Raw genomic sequence first — 21,780 nt, 5'->3', positions numbered from 1 at the left:
GGTTTCAGCGAAGCAATTTTTAAGGAGTCAGGGACAGATCCTTGATTGAGGGAACAATTTATGATGTCTGCCAGAGATCTGGCAATGGTGTTAGGAATGGTGAGGAGAAGTTTGGTTGGTATTTGGTCTAGAGGGTGAGATGAGGGTTTCATTTTCTTGATAATCGATTCTATTTCCAGGGATGATGTAGGTTCAAGAGATACTAGCGTCTGTTTAAGAATAGTAGAGGATGGATTTTGGCTAGGAGTTTGGCTGGGGGGTTGTAAGGCTATTGATGATTTGTTGGATGTTGCCAGTGGGCCAAGTAGGTTTTTGACTTGTTGTCAAAGAAAATCGCCCAACTCTGTAGATTTTGTTTTGGGCTTCTTCTTCTGAGAAGGTAGGGGAAGTGGGAGTGGTGAGGGCTGCCACATATGAGAAGAGCGTTTTCGGGTCGTATAGGAAAACCGTGTATTTTTTTGGCATAAAATCTCGTTTGGTGCGGGTGATCGATGTTCTGTTAGAAGCTCATTGCTGTTTTGTAGTAGCCAATGATGTGGGGGAGGGGGTCTTTCCGCCAGCGTAGTTCCTTGTGTTGTAGGTCTTGTTTGAGTTTTCTTAATTCCGTAGAGAACCAGGGTTTTTGTTCGAGCGTGCTGGGTTGATAATTTTTGAGGATAATGGGCAAATTGAGTTTGCTACTGCGTGTGTGATTGTTTGCCAGGAATTAATTGCGGTATCAGCATCTGTGAAGTCCAGTTTGGATAGGTCTTTGGCAAGGCTGTTGTTGAGTGCGTCCATTGAACAAGGTTTCCTGAATTGGATGGAGGATTTGGAAGCAACAGGGGTCTGTTTTTGATTAATGGCTAGTTTTGTAACTATCAACGAGTGGTCTGACCAGGGGATGGGGGAGCAGGAAGGTGGGGAGATGGGCGAGATGGTTTCATTAGTGAATATCAGGTCAAGCGTGTGGCCTGCCTTGTGGGTGGGATTATTTATGATTTGATTGAATCCCATAGCCTGGAAGGAGGAAAGTAGGGCTTCGCAATTGGAAGATGGGGAGGGAGAAGTAAGGGGTTCTATCTTCTCCACGACTCACCATAAATCTTCTTCCTGAGATTGCGGTTTAACTACCATAAATCCCATATGGAACAGTTCTGGGCACTACAGTCACAACGAAATTCCTGCCCATCAACCACGCAGACATACTGACAATTTCCTACACATCTCTGCGCGCATGCAACATAACCTCAGCCCCTCATTCTTTCATTGACGGACCACGGGGTTTTTTCACTATCCACTTTACTCATCTGCCCAGATTGGCTATGAGTAAGATTCAGTGGAATTTTCAATTATCAGTGGCTCTAAGCTGTTCAACCGCTTTCGTCCCTGATCCATATTACCGATCTAGAACCAAATCCTCAGATGGTCCTGGTCACGGTCGCATTTACTTAGGGTTGAAGAGTTCGAATTCACATCGTCCCAACGCAATATGCGTCTATTCCGCTCCATACAGTTTCACATCAACTTCCTGGAGCTTCCAGCCATGCGTTATGCCTATTATGCTTAAAATACTGCCATTGCAACAAACTTTTGTGCATACAGACAGCATAGTGGCAATGTGGTATTTCAGTACACAACCCTGCACAACCTCTTAGCTGCTCTACCAGGAAGCTGCGCAGCTTTAGCCTTTGGCCCTTGCACACTCCATGCATTCCTGGACCACTTATCTAACAGACTTGCCGAACGCACTAGCAGACCTTATTCATAGATGTTTCCATCCTCTCGAATGGTCTCCGACTACAGGTGTAGCGAGCAAAATCTTTTAACGTTGGAGAATGTGCAGCGAGGAGAAGTTGCAGCGAAAGATGCCTATTACCTGCACCACGGACCTTTACCGGGGGTAAGAGAACCTCTCCCTTGCCCCGATGGAGTTACGTGGTGGTGACACGTTCGGAGGGGCGGAGCCCGGAGCCGGAAGCGGGACTTAAAATCAGACCTCTCCAGTGAAAACTTGAGAAGTTGCAGCGAAAGACGCCTATTACCTGCACTACGGACCTTTACCGGGGGTAAGAGAACCTCTCCCTTGCCCCGACGGAGTGACGTGGTGGTGACACGCTCAGAGGGGCGGAGCCCGGAGCGGGACTTAAAATCAGACCTCTCCTAGTGGCACGCAGTCAACGCCGGCGCACTGTCAAAGCCGCGCGCATCCAACAGGCGAGCGGCTATGATAGGCTTAGCCGGGCTTTGCCTGGAATTTGACCTGGAATTGAAAAAGAAGTTTTTCAGGTAGGAAGAATTTCAATTTCGTTGTGATTCAACTTCTCCACGTAAGAGAACCTCTACTGTTTGGATTAGGGTAAAATTCTAACCGACTGACAGGTCGATACAGTAATGTTGAGTTAAAGATTCCCCGTCTGTAACGTGCTGGGAGCGCACAATACAGACGAGTAAGGCCATCCAGCGATACAGTCTCCAGTTTCACGCGTCCTTAGCGCTTCCTAAACCCTTTCCTAAACCCTTTCCGCACCCAGCATGTAAATGAACGAAAAAGCTGTATAATGAAGGAATTAGCTATTCCCCTGTGATACTGTAACGGGCGCTGATATTATCTCCTCCGTAACCCGCTGTTCTGCCGCGGCCTTAACCTGCTAGTTTACCGCCTCCCCCTAGTAGGAGTTAGTGTAAGTGTAGTGTAAAAAACATTGCTTACCCGCCCTGGTCCCGTCCGGTCTCCTGCAGCCCCGTCCGGTCCCCTCCTCCCGAAGCAAAAAAAAAAACAAACGAAAAAGTAGCAAGGCTCGGCCTGCTACGGTAAGTGTAAAAAGTGTAAAAACAAAAAACCTGTGTGTTATATAAAAAATAAAAAAATTTTAAATACCTGTCGGAGGGCCGTGGGTCCAGGCGGCCGGCGGGCAGCCATCAGCGGCATCCGGTAGTCCCTTCTCCAAAATCGCACGGGAGGGTCGGCAGCGATGGGGCGGCAGCAGGATCCGGGAGCGGCGGGTAGGCAGCAGCGGGGTCCGGGGGGCAGCGGCAGCAGGATCCAGGGCGGCAGTGGCAGCGAGATCCGGGGGGCGAGTAGCGGCAGCGTGTTCGATCGGGCAGGTAGGTGGGAAAAAAAGATGGCCGCCTGCACGGGGGAAAGCTGCAATTGGCCACTGAAGACGTGACGTCACACCCCGTGACGCCAAACGTCGTGACGTCACGTTCTTCAGCGGCCAATTGAACGCTTTCCCGTGCAGGCGGCCATCTTTTTTTTGCCACCTACCTGCCTGCCCGATCGAACACGCTGCCGCTACTCGCTCCCCGGATCTCGCTGCCGCCCCTGGATCCTGCTGCCGCTGCCCCCCCCCCGGATCTCGCTGCCGCCCCTGGATCCTGCTGCCGCTGCCCCCCCCGGACCCCGCTGCTGCCTACCCGCTGCTCCCGGATCCTGCTGCCGACCCGCCCGTGCGATTTTGGGAGAAGGGACTACCGGATGCCGCTGATGGCTGCCCACTGGCCGCCTGGACCCACGGCCCTCCGACAGGTATTTAAATTTTTTTTATTTTTTTATATAACACACAGGTTTTTTGTTTTTTACACTTTTTACACTTTTTTACACTTCCTGGTGCCTGTCATTTCAAATGTCATTTGAAATGACAGGTACCAGCGCACCCAGGTTACTGTATAGGCGCTGTTACAGCGCCTATACAGTAAAATGGGTTGTGCGGGCATAACCCTTCCCTAACGCTTCACAGCCGCGGCATGCATTTGCATGCGATTAGAAGAGAGAATCAGGCGTTAGGTCAGGAGAACTGTGCATGCGGGGAGGAAGGGTGCGCCTGACACTGCCGCACTGTTTTTACCACAGCCTTACTGTATCGAGCCGTGAGGCATTCCATATATTTAGAATTGATTTCCTTAAAATATGCCACACACAAAGAGGAAGGCAAAGCTGAAGTCAACCTCCAGTGTTGTGGTTGTAGATCCTGGGCAACGAACTGTCTCAGAGTGGTTGGGATCTCCCCAAATAACCCCTGAAGTACGGGCTGCTGTGGAGGAGGTTAGTGAGCAAAACCCCCTCCAAATGGCCACCCAAATATCTTTGAGTCCGGGAGCACCGGCTACTCCATCTCCGCCCGGCTATGAAGGGTATGTCCCTCAATGAGAGCCGGGCACAGCCCAAGAGGTTATGGAAAATAAAGGAAGAAGGTTGGATGAAGAGGAAAAATGGACACAACATACAGAAACTGACTCCCCAGCATCCAAAGAGATGGAATCTAGTATAAGTGGAAGAATTTGAATGAGCCCTAAAGAAACAAGTACACCAATAATTAAAATTACAGACTCTATAAAATCAGACTCGATTAGAACTGTGGTAATAAAACCTGGTAATATCACTTTAGAGACAATTTGGACATATATGGTAAAACTAGATACTTCTATTGTCAATCTAACTGAAGAAGTTAGAAAAGTTAATAATTCTTTAATAGAAAATATTAGTAAGACGGAAGATCAGCAGAAGAAAATAATTGAAATAGATAAGAGAATATTGGGGATAGAAAAAATTCAAGAACATCAGATAAAAAATGAAATAGAGAAATTTATTTTCCTATTGAAAAATTTTGTTTATCGATGAAATGCCACACACTAAGAGGAAGGCAAAAATAAAGCCTCCAATTGGTGTGATGACGGCAGACTCAGGCCAGAGATCAGTCTCTGAGTGGATGACCCAAAACTCCCCAGATGTGCAGACCATTGAAGGAGTATTATCAGAGCGGGATATGCTCCCTCCGGTCGAGGAAACATCTTTAAGCCCTGGGGCACCCGAAACACCACCCCCACCTGGGACAGTGGGAGTAAAATCCCAGAAAACCCAGGAAGTAATCAGGAAGGAATAATTCTGAAAACCACTGCTCTGGACAATATATTATGCCAGGGAGAAAATGTAGATGTGATAGTAAATTTAGATCAAGGGATAACACAGAAAAGTATCTCAAGTAAATTACTTCCCCCCCCAAAGAGTTGTAGTACCCCTAAAATAGAGAAATATGAAAAGAACAACCCTCATAAAAATGTTGAAGCTGTTATTAATTCTGATATAATGATTTCTAAGCCAGCTAATGTTACATTGGATAATGTTTGGAGCTTTTTGGTCAAGATGGATGCATCAATAAATAAATTAACTGAAATGGTTATGAAGAACACAAATATCTCAGTTCAAAATTCAGAAAAATTGGTAGAACAAGAAAAAGATATGAAAGAATTAGATAAAAGAATATCCCAAGTAGAAAAAATTCAAAATCACCAGATAGTAGTTGAAACGGAAGTGTATAAGAGGATGGAAGGATTAGAAAATTCCATCAAATCGTTGAATCTTAGAATTAACAATTTTCCTATTATTAGGAAATTGAATCCAACAGAGTTGTTTAGAAACTATTTGATGCAAATCCTTGAGATCCCTGAAAAATGTCTCCCGATAATTGTTAGAGCTTTTTACTTGGGTAAAAAGAAAAAGAACGTAGAACAAGAACAATTAATAGATGATAAAGAGAAAATTGATGCATCCTTGGACCCAAAAATTGACAAGGAATGTTCCTTGGATATTTCAGATTTGATACAAAAATCACAAGAAGAACTTGAGGTAACATCAAGAGGTACTTTATTAGTTCAATGTGCTTTCATAACAGATAAAGATATGATAATGAAGTTTTTCTTTCGCAATCGCCAAAAAACGTTCTATGGTCAGAAGATCTGGATATTTCCAGACTGTGCAAGAACTACACAATTGCGAAGAAAAAAATTCTTATTATTAAGAAAAGATTTATTGGGAAGGGGTGGATCTTTTATATGAGATATCCTTGTCGATTGTCTAGTAAAACTGGAAGGGAAGAACTATATGTTTACAGAGCCAGAGGATCTCAGAAGCCTTCTTGGTAATTAGTTCACGGGTTTATTGTAAAAGGAAGGTCATCAAATAATGCAAACATTCCTTAGAAAATGTTTTCTTTACTTTTACTTTTTTTTAAGTATAAGCTCCGCTATAATAAACGCTGATTTGTCACTATGATTTACCTTAATAGATGTTGAACAAAGGCATTATCTATATAAGTTAACTTAAGGATTTATTTAGATGTATATTTTCAAGATCTTGTCCTTTGTTTGTATTTTCAAGTACAATTTTATTTATTGTATTAATGTTTGAAAACAATAAATAAAGAATTTAAAAAAAAAAAAAAAATGAAATAGAAGTACAGAGAAAAATTGAAAATTTGGAGAATACTGTTAGATCCTTGAATTTAAGGGTAACTAATTTTCCAATTACTAGATATATGGGCCCAATTGAATTATTTAAATCTTATGTAACAAAAGTTTTAAATATACCAGAGCAGAGTCATCCAGTGATTGTAAGGGCCTTTTACCTTGGGGTAAAGAAAAAAGAACAGGAAGCGTTAGATAACAAACAAAATACATTAGTGGCCAGAGAAGTGCAAGAGTCTGAGAAGGAAACTCAGGTAGAAACATCAATTAACGTATCAGATCTGTTACAGAAATCCCAAGAAGAGATTGAGATCAAAAGTAGAGGCACACTGTTGATCCAGTTTGCCTTTACAATTGATAAAGATAATATCATTAAAACTTTTTTTCGTAACAGAGGTAAAACATTTTATGGGCAGAAAATTTAGATTTTTCCCGATTTAGTTAAGAATACTCAAATGCGGAGGAAAAACTTTTTAGTTTTAAAAAAGGAAGTAATAGATAAAGGGGTTTTTTTCCTTTTAAAATACCCTTGTAGATGTATAGTTAAACTAGGGGGGAAAGATTATTCCTTTACAGAACCAGAACAACTGGGAAAACTTCTTGGGAAATAAAATCCGGTTAGAATAGATAAGAGGGGATATCATGGTACCTTAACAAAATGATCTATCATTATTACTATTAGAAATGCTCACATTTTCTTTTGTATAGGTTTCTCTTATTTTTCCTGTGGTTAGATTAGAACAATAGGGAAATATATGTGTCTTCTGTGATAAATATTGGAAATTTTTGTTGCTTACTACTTGTTCTGCAATTTCAACAATATTATATGTTGTATTAGATTGTGAAAATTCATAAATTAAAAATTTTAAAAAAAATCTTTTAGCGTTAAGGTCATCTGACCTTACCCTCTGTGTCTGAACCTTACCTTACGGGGGACAGATTCTACTCCCTAATCATGTCTCAGAATGCGATCCCATGGACGCCTTTGCTTGTTCTACAACAAAGGTCTCTTATATGTGTCTCTTTCGACGCCTCTCATAGCCAAAACTCTCATTAGGTTGCAGCAGGACGAGGTTCACTGTTTCTCAGACCCATGTTCTGACCGCGACAAGTATGTTTTCCCCATACTTCTCTACCTATCACACCAGTAACCAATTCGCCTTCTCACAGGTCAATCTCATATCACGGACTCACTGATGTTCTCAGGTACTGGTAGCGTCACAGCAGCCTGCCACACACAAATCTTCCCATTCCAAATGGCATGAGTTACTAGGGATGTGAATCGTTTTTTGACGATTTAAAATATCGCCCGATATATTTTAAATCGTCAAAAATCGTTACAGGCGATATATAATAGGAATTCCCCCGATTTATCGTCAAAAATCGTAAATCGGGGGAAGGGGAAGGGGGAGGGCAGGAAAACCGGCACACTAAAACAACCCTAAAACCCACCCCGACCCTTTAAAATAAATCCCCCACCCTCCCGAACCCCCCCAAAATGTCTTAAATTACCTGGGGTCCAGTGGGGGGGTCCCGGTGTGATCTTCCACTCTCGGGCCACGGGTGCGTTGATAGAAATGGCGCCGGCCATATGGCCATATTGCCGTACGGCCGGCGCCATTTTGCAAAATGGCGCCGGCCATACGGCAACACGATTCGAGTGCAGGAGGTCGTTCCCGGACCCCCGCTGGACCCCCAGGGACTTTTGGCCAGCTTGGGGGGCCTCCTGACACCCACAATACTTGCCAAAAGTCCAGCGGGGGTCCGGGAACGACCTCCTGCACTCGAATTTTGTTGCCGTACGGCCGGTGCCATATGGCCATTTTGCAATACGGCAACACGATTCGAGTGCAGGAGGTCGTTCCCGGACCCCCGCTGGACTTTTGGCAAGTCTTGTGGGGGTCAGGAGGCCCCCCCAAGCTGGCCAAAAGTCCCTGGAGGTCCAGCGGGGGTCCGGAAGCGATCTCCTACGCTCGTGACGTCGGGAGACAGGAACCAAAATGGCGCCGGCGCCATTTCTATCAACGCACCCGTGGCCCGAGAGTGGAACATCACACCGGGACCCCCCCACTGGACCCCAGGTAATTTAAGACATTTTGTGGGGTTCGGGAGGGTGGGGGATTTATTTTAAAGGGTTGGGGTGGGTTTTAGGGTTGTTTTAGTGTGCCCGAGAGTGGAAGATCACACCGGGACCCCCCCACTGGACCCCAGATAATTTAAGACATTTGGGGGGGGTTCGGGAGGGTGGGGGATTTATTTTAAAGGGTCGGGGTAGGTTTTAGGGTTGTTTTAGTGTGCCGGTTTTCCCGCCCTCCCCCGATTTACAATTTACACGATATTTAAAAAAACAAAACTGCGACGATCCAATTCCCCCCCCCCCCCCAGCCGAAATTGATCGTTAAGACGATCGATCACACGATTCACATCTCTATGATTTACCATATGGCGCATACAAAAAGGTATTACCCCCTTTTTCTACACCACTCTTTTCTCTTACTCCCTGGATTCTGCTCTCCACACATCCTCCATATGGGTACACCTCTGTTCCAATTTGGCTTACCATCTGGGAGTAGGGTTGCCCAATTAACGGTTCATTCCCTTCTGAGTCAGCTTACCATAAGCCGCCTCTATTTTCACTGGTTATGGAATGGGGCCTACATTCAGTGCTTGCAAGACTCTTATGTACCCCGTTCGAGCCTTTACATTCCTCTCACTTACCACTCTGGCATGGGAACTTCTTTCCCTCGTAGTCATCACTTCTGCCAACAGGGTCAGTGAGTTACACACCTTGTAACACATTCACCCGACCCTGTGTTCCTCCATGACCGAGTGGTTCTACATAATCACCCTCATGTCCTTAAGGTAGACGCAGCCTCTCACCTCACTCAGCATATACTCTGCCCACTTTTTCCCCAACACCTCTCTCTCACCAGGGCGAGAGGGTTTTCCACTCCTTGGACTGTAAGAGTGCAACTGCATTCTATCTAGACCGCACTACACTCCATAGGAATTACACCTAACTCTTTCCTTCTTGGCAAAAGACAAGCTGTGACTTCCAGTGGGCAAACAGACTTTTTCCTTCTGTTTGGCAGACTGTATCTCCTTTTGCTACCAGCAAGCAGGCATTCCGCTACAAGGCTGTGTGCAAACACTCTGTTAGGGCCGTGGCAACCTCAGTAGAACACCTTCGGTCGCTGCTACTTGTTGATATTTGTAAGGCCGCGACCTGGAGCTCTCTCCAAACCTTTGCAGCCCATTATTGCTTAGATGTAGCTGGCAGACAAGATTTCATCTTCGGCCAATCTGCTTTAGGCAACTTCTTTTCAGTTTAACTACCCAACATCCTTCCACCAACCCGTTCAGGTTTCAGGATGCCCTCCTTACCAAATTCCACCCCTGTTGTTGTGCCTGTTGCACAGCTGGGGGCATTTGGTGCATTGCTCGGGCATCCTCAGCTCGGTACTCACCCATATGTGAGGACTACCATCCTGCTTGTCCTGTGAGAAAGCAGAGTTGCTTTCTCACAGGACACCTGTGTAACAGGTGTAACAGGTGTTCTCACACCTGTTCTGTAACAGGTGTTCTCACAGGACAGCAGGATGTTAGTCCTCACGAAACCTGCCCACCGCCCCGCGGAGTTGGGTCTACATACATTTTATTATTTTATTTTTCGCTCACACTTTTTGCTACACACAAGACTGAGGGGAGATACCTGAGGATAATTGCATGCTGAGCATACTCAGTGTGCCAGTGTCAGTCAAAGCTTTCTAGAAACTAACAGGCCGATACAGTAAAAGTCGCGGGAGAGCGAACGAGCGCCCAGGCCACTCTCCTGGGTGCGCGATTCAGGAGGGTGGCCTATGCAAATTAGGGCCCGCTTTTCTGTGCACTTTCCCGGTGCTGGCAGAAATTAACATGTGCGGCTTGGCTGCACATTTTACTTACTGAATCGCGCAGGAATAACTAATAGGGCCATCAACATGCATTTGCATGTTGCGGGCGCTATTAGTTTCGAGGGGGTTGGACGCACGTTTGACGCACTATTACCCCTTACTGAATAAGGGGTAAAATTAGTGCATCGAAAACGCGATTCCAAACATGGATTAACAGTGTGCTCCACCGGAGCACACTGGAGCACACAGTACAGTGTGCTCCACCGGAGCACACTGTACTGTACTGTGTACTGTTTACTGTGTACTGTACTGTACTGTGTGCTCCAGTGTGCTCCACCAGAGCACCTGTTTGACAGAAAAGTTTTCCATGTCAGGGCTCTGTCCACTGACGTCACCCATATGTGAGGATTAACATCCTACTGTCCTGTGAGAACACCTGTTACACAAAAGCAACTCTGCTTTCTCTCACAGCTCTGGGTGGAAGGCTAGACCTCAAGATGTTAGGGAGAATACCTTCCATAGATGATGATCGCAGTAAGTATAATATGGATGGAGGTAAATTCCAAATAACTAATTGGGACATTCTGGGGTGTTACAAATTAAACTTCACTATTGTACTGTAGGTACATATGACAGGGTGTCACCTGTCTCCAGCAGATGGCAAGGAATTCCATATTGTAGTCAGACTATTGGTGGAGGATTAAGAACTCCCCGAGGCGTTAAGTCCTGTTCTGGGGCCATCATCCTGGTAGAGCAGGGTCCAGGAGGGAGGTCAGTGGTCCTTGATTGTCTGGTGGTACCTTTTTTCTGAGGAGGGTTGTGTTATAGCTAGTGGTGCTGGCTCCCTCATATCATAGCCTTCCCTCTTCCCTCCCTCTCCTACAAGGCACCGCTCCTCCTTCTCCATCTCCTACAAGGCGCTGCACTTTCTTCTCCCTCTTCTTCTCCCTCTCCAAGGTACCTCCCCCTCTCCCTCTCCTTCTCCTAAATGGCACCTCTCCCTCTTCTACAAGGCACCTCTCTTGTCAGAATATAGCTAAAAGAAATTTGTTTCTTTTTTCTGTGGTGTTTATTTGTGGTCCCTTTAAGATTTCTTTGAAAAAAAATCCCCAGAGGTTCAGCAGCAGCAACCTTTATGCTGGGCAGGAGAGGAAGAATTGCAGCCACTGTTCCCTCTAAGCTGTGCATGTGTACGCGAGCATACAGGTCATAAATCCTGCGCACCCAGAAAAACACACTGCGCCAAGAAATCCTGATACTTGCATTCTCACAGGACAAGCAGGATGGTAGTCCTCGCATATGGGTGACATCACAGGATGGAGCCCAGTCACGGAAAACTTCTGTCAAAGTTTCCAGAACTTTGACTGGCCCCTACTGGGCATGCCCAGCATGGCACTAACCCTGCAGCCAGCAGGGGTCCCCCTTCAGTCTTCTTTTTTCCACGCAGCAGTAGCCTCGCGGTAAAGGAGCTCTGCACAGATTCCTGACAGGAATTTTCCTCACGGAATTAGTAAAAGTTAATTTGCCCCACAGGGGTCCCTCCTTTACCCGTTTGTTCGTCGATTACCGTCAGGTTTGGCCCTCGCGGCCTACTGGCCGTCGACTGTACCGCGGCTCGATTTTTGCCATGGCGTCGGGGTTCCATCGGTGCCCGGACTGTACTTGCACCATGTCTATCACAGACCCTCATAAAGTCTGTGTAATGTGTCTAGGACGCAAGCACGATGTCTTGCACCAAATCTGCCCTAATGACACCAAAAGGTCGCAAGGCCAGAATGGAGAAGATGGAGCTTCTCTTCCATGCTCAAACCCAGACTCCATCCATTGCATCAACGTTGTCAGAACCAGCACCGTCAACTTCGCGCCAGCTTCGACCACCAGCCAGTGACAGTCCGGCATTGACGACATCTCGGCCTTCGACTCCCCCTCAGGACCGAGGGGAATGTAGAGACAAACATCGCCATCGACACCGTAAGTCTCAGACCATTGAGGGAACAAAATCATCGACCTCGCCATCATCCGAGCTGCTGTCGAAGAAGCCCCGTCCATAAAAGGCACCGACTGTTTCTGTGACCGGGTCACCGAGGCAACCCTCACCCGACAGGGGATCGGGAGCCGTGACTCCGCCTTTAATGGTGGTCCCTCCGGCTATACCTCTGCCTCCTTCTTCTGTTCCGGAGCCGGGGCTACTTGCTCCAGGTCTCCGAGAAGAACTGGACCGGTTGGTTCAGGAGGCCATCGACAAGGCGATGCAATGACTCCAGGTTCCTCCGGTACCGACACCGGTACCGACCGCGGAACCAATCTCCGACCCGATTCCGGCAGCGTTGGCACCGCTGCTGTCCAGGATGGAAGTGCTCATTGCCACTTTTCCACCGATGGATCCCGGGTCTCCGGCTCCGGTGCCCTCCCCGCTTACATTGTTATCGGGAGGAGAAACACCGTTCTGCATCCCTCCATCGGGAGTTCTGCCTCAGCCATCGATGCCGATACGTCCCTCACCACCAATCCAACCATCGGTGCCGATACATCCATCGGCGCCACCGAGCCATCCATCGATGCCCTCGATGCCTGCACCGGTGCCTTCGATGCCTTCATCGGTGCCTCCGATAATTCCTCCGATTCCTTCGGAGCCTAGACCGGGACCTTCAGGTATCCCACCACCCCGTCCCTCTCTAGTTCCTAGAGGGACAGGTGCTGATCCTTATGATACCTGGACTGATGATTCCTCGCCAGACACCGATGATTTACTTTCACCCACTGAAAGTAGGAAGCGTTCTCCTCCAGAGGACCTCTCCTTTATAAACTTTGTGAAGGAAATGTCTGAATTGGTTCCCTTCCAATTGCAGACTGAACAGGATGATAGGCACTAGATGATGGAGTTTCTACAATTCCTAGATGCTCCCAAGGTAATAACCTCTATTCCTATCCAGCAGGTTCTTCTGGATCTTCTGAAGAAGAACTGGGAACATCCCGGCTCCAATCCTCCAGTCCACAGGAAAGCTGACACTACCTATTTGGTGCAGTCAGCTCCAGGTTTTCAGAAATCACAATTAGATCACCACTCTGTAGTGGTGGAGTCTGCAGAGAAGAGAGCAAAGAGGTCAAAGCCTCACTCTTCTGTTCCCCCTGGTAAGGAACAGAAGTTTCTAGATGCCATTGGTCGCAGAGTCTTCCAAGGGTCAATGCTCATCTCCCGGATTGCCGCCTATCAGCTCTATATGACTCAATATAACAGGGTCATTTTTAAGCAGATACAAGACTTGTCGGACTCCATGCCTCAGCAATTTCAAGAACAGTTCCAAACCCTAATAAACAAGGGTTTTGAGACAGGCAAGCATGAGATCAGAACATCTGATGACATATTTTATACTTCTACTAGAGTATCTGCAGCTGCTATTTCGGCAAGAAGGTGGGCCTGGCTCAAGTCTTCCGACCTTCGCCCTGAAGTACAAGACAGGTTATCCGACCTGCCTTGTGTCGGAGATAATCTGTTTGGCAAACAGATTCAACGGACGGTGGCGGAACTAAAGAACCATCATGAGACCCTAAGACAGCTCTCTCTGATGCCTTCCAACAAATCTTCTAAACATCCCAAGAGGGATGCAAAGGTTGGGAGACGTGTGAGACAAAGGAAAAATATGTGGCTTGGTGTCGTGAAGCAAGAATGTATTACTCACAATGATATTGTAAAAATCATATATATAAGGAGGTGTAAAAAGCCAGAGAATTTTGGAGAAGGCTAGCATATTTGCTGAGGCATGTGACTATGTTAAAACGTGGCACTCCTTAATCTTCTCTCCGGGCTAAATGAATAAGATAGCTGATTTTGGAATATTGCTCTTCTGCTTTTTCAATTATACTTACAGCTGAGAACAAGATTATGATTATTATATAAATTATACTTATGAAGGAAATGATTATAACTAACGTAATATTTTTCATATTTTTTACTAATAAAAAATATAATTATTATTTCTGAATACAAGTTTTTCTCTTCCTAAATTATATATATGGTAAGAGAGAATAGGAGATAGGGATTGCAAAGGAAAGGGGTCCTTGTGTGTACCATTGCTTTATAATTGTATATCCAATGCAATACCTTGTGACATATCTATGATTGTAAGCACTTACTGAAAGTCTATCGCAAATTATATTGATCAGTAAATTGTTTGTCACACATTATTTCCTCTTTGTAAGAGAGAAAAGGAGACATTTGGGGAGGGGAAGGAAGGTTTAGCCTGACCCAAACCCCTTCTAAAAGGGAGAACTGAAACAAGTCTATTTTTCAGATTTTTAATTAGTATAATTAGCATATGTAGCATAAAGTTCAGCTATTAGTAAATGTGGGACAAAGTTCAGTTGGCCTAACAATTTCTGCAGAGCCTGTGAGTGTGTGCTGGCTCCCAGGCCCCACACTGACTTCCACTGCTAATGCTGCGATGCTGGCACTTAAAGAATGCAGCCATTGGAGACGCTGAGACCCCCAACTGAAGATTTTTGTGACCCCATTTGGGTTCCCAACCCACAGTTTGGGAAGCCTTGGTAACTTGCTGAAACTGCTATATGTGTTATATTTTAAAATGTGTGTTCACAGAGTCAAGAAAAGTTAAGGAAAATACTCCTTGGGACCACATAAACATCTACTATCCCTTCTACTGCATGTGAGGAGCCTCCACCCTTCATTACAGAAAATCCAACCCCGAGTAACAGTCACCTGCCCCACCCCTCCTTTCCAGAGCATCTAACTCTGCTGCATAAGACTTGCGTTTTACTTCTCATGTTTATTTATTTATTTATTTTTTATTTTTATATACCGATGTTCCTGTAAAGAATACATATCGCACCGGTTTACAAGGAACTGAACAGTCGCCTCCAGGGCGGAAATACATTAAAACAGTCTGACATGTTCTGACAGTTGTATAAACATGTTCTGACAGTTGTATTTTCTCTTCCCTCTTCTGTGATAGTTATGCAACGCCAGGAGAGTATGATAAAGACGACTGTGAAAGTATTTTTGATAAGGATTCCTGCTCTTACTCTGTGGTGAAGAAGAACAATCCCTTTGAAACCTGTGAGGTGGCTTCTTATATTGGCTGAGAGGCTGCTGTAAATTGTGTCTGCCCTGCCAACCTCAGGCAGCACTGGAGGAAACCAGGAACCAAGAGGACAATGCAGAAATCAGCAGCTGTTGTCTCCTTTGCTTACTTCCCACAAACTATCTAAAAATAAAATCCTGAAATAGAATAACAATCCTAATCTCATTCAGCAAAACTCTTCTGCTTTATTTTGTTGTAAACTTTGCTAATGTAAGGAATCTCTGGTTGCCTTACCACAAGGAATGTACTATCTAGCTGGAGAGGTTCAGAGAGATTTAGTGAATAGAGAATTGGGTTTGTCTCCCTCTAAGTGAGAGCTTCAGAAAGTGTGTTCTAGCAGTTTATAAATCCCTGCTACCATCTTAGGTTTTCAGTTACACTTCAGTGGATGTGCTTTATGCACTTTTGTTAGATTCTCCTGATTTCACCTCCTTGGTCAACCACTTGACTTGCTTTGGCTTATTTACTCTTTTGATCCACTTTTTGGAAACTTTCCTTGTGAAAGCCTTGGTACCCCTTCACAAAGGATTTGGGAAGTCCCTGTGTAAGGTTAGATCAGGGGGTAGGGAAGATTATGCCGCTTTCTAGCTCCCCTTCAGTGGATAGATCAGACAGTGACCCAATGCAGAGGATTTCATTTTTTAGTTGTTTTCTTCATTGACTATTCTCTCATTTTTGAGGCAAGGAAGTTTTTCCACCCTTCCTGTCTCTTATTTTGTTTTTTCCATTTTTGAGTCACTGTCTATTTTTGTTCCTCTTGGAACTGATTGCCCTTGGTACCAGGGAGTCAGTTTCCAATCCATTGAGAGGAAGCGGTATCTTTCACCTAGGAAAGAACCTGAGGAGTGGAGGTTTCATCAGAGAGGAATGGATCCCTGTCCATTTTCAAGGGGAAGGAGTTGAAGGTATTGTGCAAGAATTGTTTTTTTTCTACTGACTCAGGTGTGCTGCACTTTCAGAAGAAGATCTAAGATATTTAATGTGGCACCCCAATGGGTTGGCCATTAGATGCCGCCAAGTCCCCACAGAGAATTTTAATATCTTGAGTCTTCCATCCCTCTCCGCCCCTCCCAACCTGGAAGGTCCGGATTGGACGACTCACCCTATTTAGCCCAGCCATTTTAGAACTCAGTGGGATCGATTTTAAAAAGCTTTGTAACAGTAAGGATTGCTTAGCTTTACTCTGGTGAGGCTTCCCAGACGTGATACCCCATTGTGCACTCCCTACTAGAGGGTCTTTCTCACATTAATTACAGAGAGAGATATTTTAAGCCAGATTTCCTCTTGGGGTGAAAGTGCTCTCATCCAGATGACTGAAGATCTGAGAGCCTACTCTAAACCCTAGAATGAGGCAAGCACCAGTGACAGATCCTTCTGAGAGAGACAATGATGGCTGAGGATGTATCCAGTTTTATCTTTTGGAAGTATTCTTTGGATATGAACAGTGTGGGGAGGTTTTACTGATCCACCCTTTCCCACAAGAATGCAGTGCTGGTAAAGCCTGATCCAAATTTGACTTCCTCCAAGAGAAGTCCCAGTAATAACAACTAAGGATGAAAGAGCAAGGCTAGGGGACCCCAATCAGATCTCATAACTATGGGACCAGGAGGGGCTGGGTGTCCAGGAAGGATATGGAACCATGTAGGACTGTGTTTTGCCGTGAATGTAGGGACCCCTCCAGTAGGATTCCCGGTTAGCGCTGGGTGAGCTTTGTGCAATTAAAATCCCCATGGGAGCTCTACTCAGATGCCTGAAACAAAAGGACACCTACCTACAGAGAAATACACATGTACCTTCACCATTATGGACAAATGGACTTTTATTTAATTATTACCAATCAGTAAACTTTTAACACCCAGAACCTGGTCCTGTCTGATTTGTCCCAGCACGTCACCCCTTGGGATGCAGCTGCTAATAACATATTAGCACTTCAGCACTTGAGATAGAAAACATACTTAAAAAAATGAAACCGTCATCTCATCCCTTAGACACAATTCCTACTAACCTTCTCATCACAATAAGAAACTCCATATCAAAACCAATTGCAGACATCATTAACTGCTCTCTCTCCCAGGGTCTAGTTCCTGACCAACTTAAATTAGCCATTCTCAAACCTCTACTTAAAAAACCTAACCTTCCAACCACAGATCCAGCTAACTTCCGCCCAATAGCTAATCTGCCATTGATCGCCAAAATTATGGAAAAGATAGTCAATAAACAACTATCTGAATATTTGGAAGAAAACAACATTCTTGTATCTTCCCAGTATGGCTTTCGGAAATCGTTAAGCACTGAATCTCTCCTTATCTCTCTTACCGATTCTATTCTATCTAATATGGACAAAAAACAACCACATCTTTTGATACTACTAGATCTCTCTGCAGCCTTTGACACTGTCAACCATTCATCTCTATTAAAATGTCTGGCAGATATAGGCATTAAAGGAACAGTCTTCAGCTGGTTCAAATCCTTCCTAGCAAATAGACAATTCAAAGTAAAGATTAACAACAAAGAATCACAACCGATCCCTTCCAACCGGGGGGTCCCTCAGGGTTCCTCCCTTTCCCCTACCCTCTTCAACATTTACCTCTTACCTCTATGTCATCTACTTACTAAACTAAACCTAACTCACTATCTCTACGCGGATGACATCCAGATACTCATCCCAATCTCAGAATCCTTACAAAAAAACCTTGGCTCACTGGAACAATTGTTTGCAACAGATCAATCATCTTCTCTCCAGCCTTTGCCTCATTCTTAACAACAACAAAACTGAGATCCTAATCATCAATCAAGACATCAACATCAAACTTCTAAACCCAGCTGACCTACTCAACTCATCCACTCCCATATTAAATCACTCACCACATGTTCGAGATCTAGGTATCATGCTAGACAATCAGCTCAATTTTAAAAAATTCATAAGCACAACCACCAAAGACTGTTTTTATAAGTTACAAGTCTTAAAAAAATTGAAGCCTCTTCTTTATTTCAACGATTTTCGGATGGTCCTACAAGCCATTATTCTATCAAAAGTCGACTATTGCAATTCGCTTCTCTTTGGCCTTCCATATTCATCATCAAACCCCTCCAAATGCTACAGAACTCTGCAGCCAGAATCCTTACCAATACGAATAAAAGAGATCACATCACCCCCATTCTCAAGCTCCTCCACTGGCTGCCTATAAAGCAAAGGATCCTATATAAAGTACTCACCGTAATTCATAAATCCATTCACAATATCTCTCCTCTTCAATTATGTAACCAACTACGCCCTCACTCCTCCTCTAGACCCATCAGAGGAGCATATAAAGGCACACTCTATGTACCTTCAACAAAATCCTCGCATCATAAACGTGCCATATCTACAGCAGGCCCCATTCAATGGAATGCGCTCCCGCCAGACATTCGGCTTGAGTTCTGCCACTCTTCATTCAAAAAAAAAACTAAAACCTGGCTCTTTAGCCAGCTTTTCCAGGACCATGATCATCATTTTTTCCCCTCCAAACCAGCAAGAACATATCTTCTTCACAAACCCTATTTTCCATACCACTACCTACTTCGGTATCTAATCTCTTGCTGCAGGACACTTGAGACGTTCTCACTTATACGTTATAATTTTTATGCTCAATAAGACCTGTCAACTTAATTGTTTAAGTCTTTTTTTTTTTTTTTTTTCTCCTTTATCTTTTGGTCATCAATGTTACAACGTTATCATTAAATTTTGAACTTATGTACACTGTTCCAAGTTTCATAACCTTGTTCTATGTAATGCCTTTTGGCAATTTTCATGTTCTGTTTCAATGTAAACCGATGTGATCTTTATTTCATATAGGAACACCGGTATATAAAAATCTAAAAATAAATAAATAAATAAATATACTGAAAGCAAGACAGCATGATCTGAGCCATAAGCCAGAGCTTCCCCCATAAAAATAATTCACCTTGGGATAGAGAGTTAAGCATGGGAGTTAACTGCTAGCCAGAGCATCCAAGAGAAAACAAATATGTTTGTGTGCCCTTGGACTGTGTTCTGATTAGTAATTTAGGGCTGAATTCTAACCATTCTACAGTTGGGAGAAGAATGATATAAATTTGGGAGTTAGAAGGATTATGCTTTCTTCAGTCTGAGTAATTAAAGGAAGAGATCAACTGTTAAGGAATTGGCTTCCATAAATTAAGATTTACCAGAAGAATGAGGACACACATTTATTAATTTTTTTTTTTCATTATTCTACTTTATTTTAAACCTAAATGCTGTTAAGATTCTTCAGTCAATTTAAATCCACTATCAATAAAGAAGTTGGAAACCACATTGCTTCTCAGTGTGATTATTGCTGCTATAGCCTGCAGAGATTATCAGTGCTGTTTACAAAGACTGGGAAAAGGGCTGTGTACTTGGGTTAATAGAAAAGGGCCTTGAAGCTATGCTTCTCCCCACAGGGAGCTTTGGACCTCAAAATGTAAAAGCTATCGGTAGAGAACTGGTTGCACATAGTCTATTTTAATTCTGTGTGCCTTTGGGTACAGCATCAGGATTTTATCCTACCCAGAGGCTACTCTAATTCCTGGCTTGTGACTTCTATTCGATGACAATAAATTATTATAAAGTGTGGCAATTATCCTGGACTCATCTGTTTAATTCCCCCCAATCCCTGTTCACCTCCTTTCCCCTGATTGATGTGTAATTCTGTCTCAGGCTATCCTTTAGGTGAACAGGGATCACACTCAGTAAGAGGGCTAAGTTTTGTTTATTTTTACTTTGTGCACAATGAATGTACATTCTCCATTAAGGGAGAGGGAGAAAGGATAAAACCTACAAGGCATGATGTATGCTTTAGTCTTCTAAGTGCCAATAACAGGACTCCAGGATGACATACCAGCATAAACTTTACAGAATCACTTGTTAAATGATAACTCTGTGGCACTGTGTGTATTTTCTTCTTACCACATTCATTTTATAGAAATTTATTTCTTAAAATCTGTGGCTGGGATCCCTAGAATTCTTCCTAGGGTCCCCTCTGTTCCCTCCTGGAGTTTTAGGGCTGTCTTTAGGTACTCATGAGAGGCTTCTAAGAAAACTAAAAAGTCATGGAATAACAGTGGAGTGCCTCAGGGATCCGTACTTGGACCGGTGCTTTTCAATCATACCTATAAGGGAGCCCAGACCGACGTGCCGCAAATGCGCAGTAGAGAGCAGCTCTACCGCGCATGCGAGCACGTCGGCCAGAGCAGAGCGTGCCCCCCCCCAAAAAAAATGGCACCTGCTCCTTAGGAGCAAGAGCGGCGGCAGGAGCAGGAGCGGTGGCCGGGAGGAGCGGGAGCAGCAGGAGCAGGATCGGTGGCCGGGAGGAGCGGGAGCGGCGGTGGCGCGTGCGAGGGAGGGAGGAGCAATAGTGGCGGCGACGCACGCGTGCGAGAGAGAGGCAGGGGAGGAGCAGTAGTGGCGGCAGCGTGCGAGAGGCAGGGAGGAGAAGTAGTGGCGACGCGCGTGCGGGAGGGAGGGACATCCTCTGTCTGCCGGTTGTGGATGAGCTGGGAGGGGAGTGAGTGAGGATAGGGAGGAGAGAGTGAGGAGGGAGGGGGAGAGGGTGAGGTGGGGGAGGTGAAGTGGGGGGGGAGAGAGTGAGGTGGGAGAGGTGGGAGGGAGGGGGAGAGAGTGAGATGGGAGGGAGGGGGAGAGAGTGAGGTGGGAGGGAGGGGGAGAGAGTGAGGTGGGAGAGGTGGGAGGGAGGGGGAGAGAGTGAGGTGAGGGAGACAGTGAGAGGGGGGAGAGAGTGAGGTGGGGAGACAGTGAGAGGGGGGAGGTGAGAGGGAGGGAGGAGAGAGAGGGAGGTGGGGGGGGTGGAAGGGAGGAGAGAGAGGGAGGTGAGAGGGAGGGAGGTGGGGGGGAGGTGAGAGGGAGGGAGGAGAGAGAGAGAGAGGTGGGGGGAGGGAGTGGAAAGGAAATGGACCCAAATTTTTTTTAATGTAGCCCGTTGTTACGGGCTTAACGGCTAGTATATTTATAAATGATCTGGAAAGGAATTTGACGAGTGAGGTTATCAAATTTGCGGATGATACAAAATTATTCAGAGTAGTTAAATCACAAGCGGCTTGTGATACATTACAGAAGGACCTTGCAAGACTGGAAGATTGGGCATTCAAATGGCAGATGAAATTTAATGTGGACAAGTGCAAGGTGTTGCATATAGGGAAAAATAACCCTTCCTGTAGTTACACAATGTTAGGTTCCATTTTAGGAGCTACCACCCAGGTAAAAGATCTAGGTATCATAGTGGATAATACTTTGAAATCATTGGCTCAGTGTGCTGCAGCAGTCAAAAAAGCAAACAGAATGTTAGGAATTATTAGGAAGGGAATGGTTAATAAAACGGAAAATGTCACCGATTGTCGTCAGCTCTCATTTGAGTTTGACAGTGACACCTCTGGATGTGGACTCTTAAGTCTTTGGCCTTTTCTTTGCTCGAGCACCTTCAGTCAATCCTCGCTCCCTGGTGCTTGGGTTCCTGTACTGGGTCCAATCCAGGATAGAACTACACCACCTGCTGGCTGCTTTCTCT

At 45.1% G+C, this 21,780-nt stretch overlaps 1 protein-coding gene across 2 annotated transcripts in view; it reads left to right on the top strand.

The window, feature by feature from the left end:
- Positions 1-17,167, top strand: part of LOC115095354 (beta-microseminoprotein-like) — a 62,367-nt gene extending 45,200 nt beyond the window's left edge. For both annotated transcript variants that reach the window (XM_029608899.1, XM_029608900.1), the window contains one exon: positions 15,089-17,167. In XM_029608899.1, the coding sequence (XP_029464759.1) occupies positions 15,089-15,218 (130 nt within the window). In that variant the 3' untranslated portion in view covers positions 15,219-17,167. The remainder of the gene's footprint in view (positions 1-15,088) is intronic.
- The last annotated feature ends 4,613 nt before the right edge of the window (positions 17,168-21,780 follow it).

Source organism: Rhinatrema bivittatum, chromosome 7 (assembly GCF_901001135.1).
Source record: "Rhinatrema bivittatum chromosome 7, aRhiBiv1.1, whole genome shotgun sequence".
Classification (NCBI taxonomy): domain Eukaryota; kingdom Metazoa; phylum Chordata; class Amphibia; order Gymnophiona; family Rhinatrematidae; genus Rhinatrema; species Rhinatrema bivittatum.
This window is presented reverse-complemented; position numbering and strand designations above follow the sequence as displayed.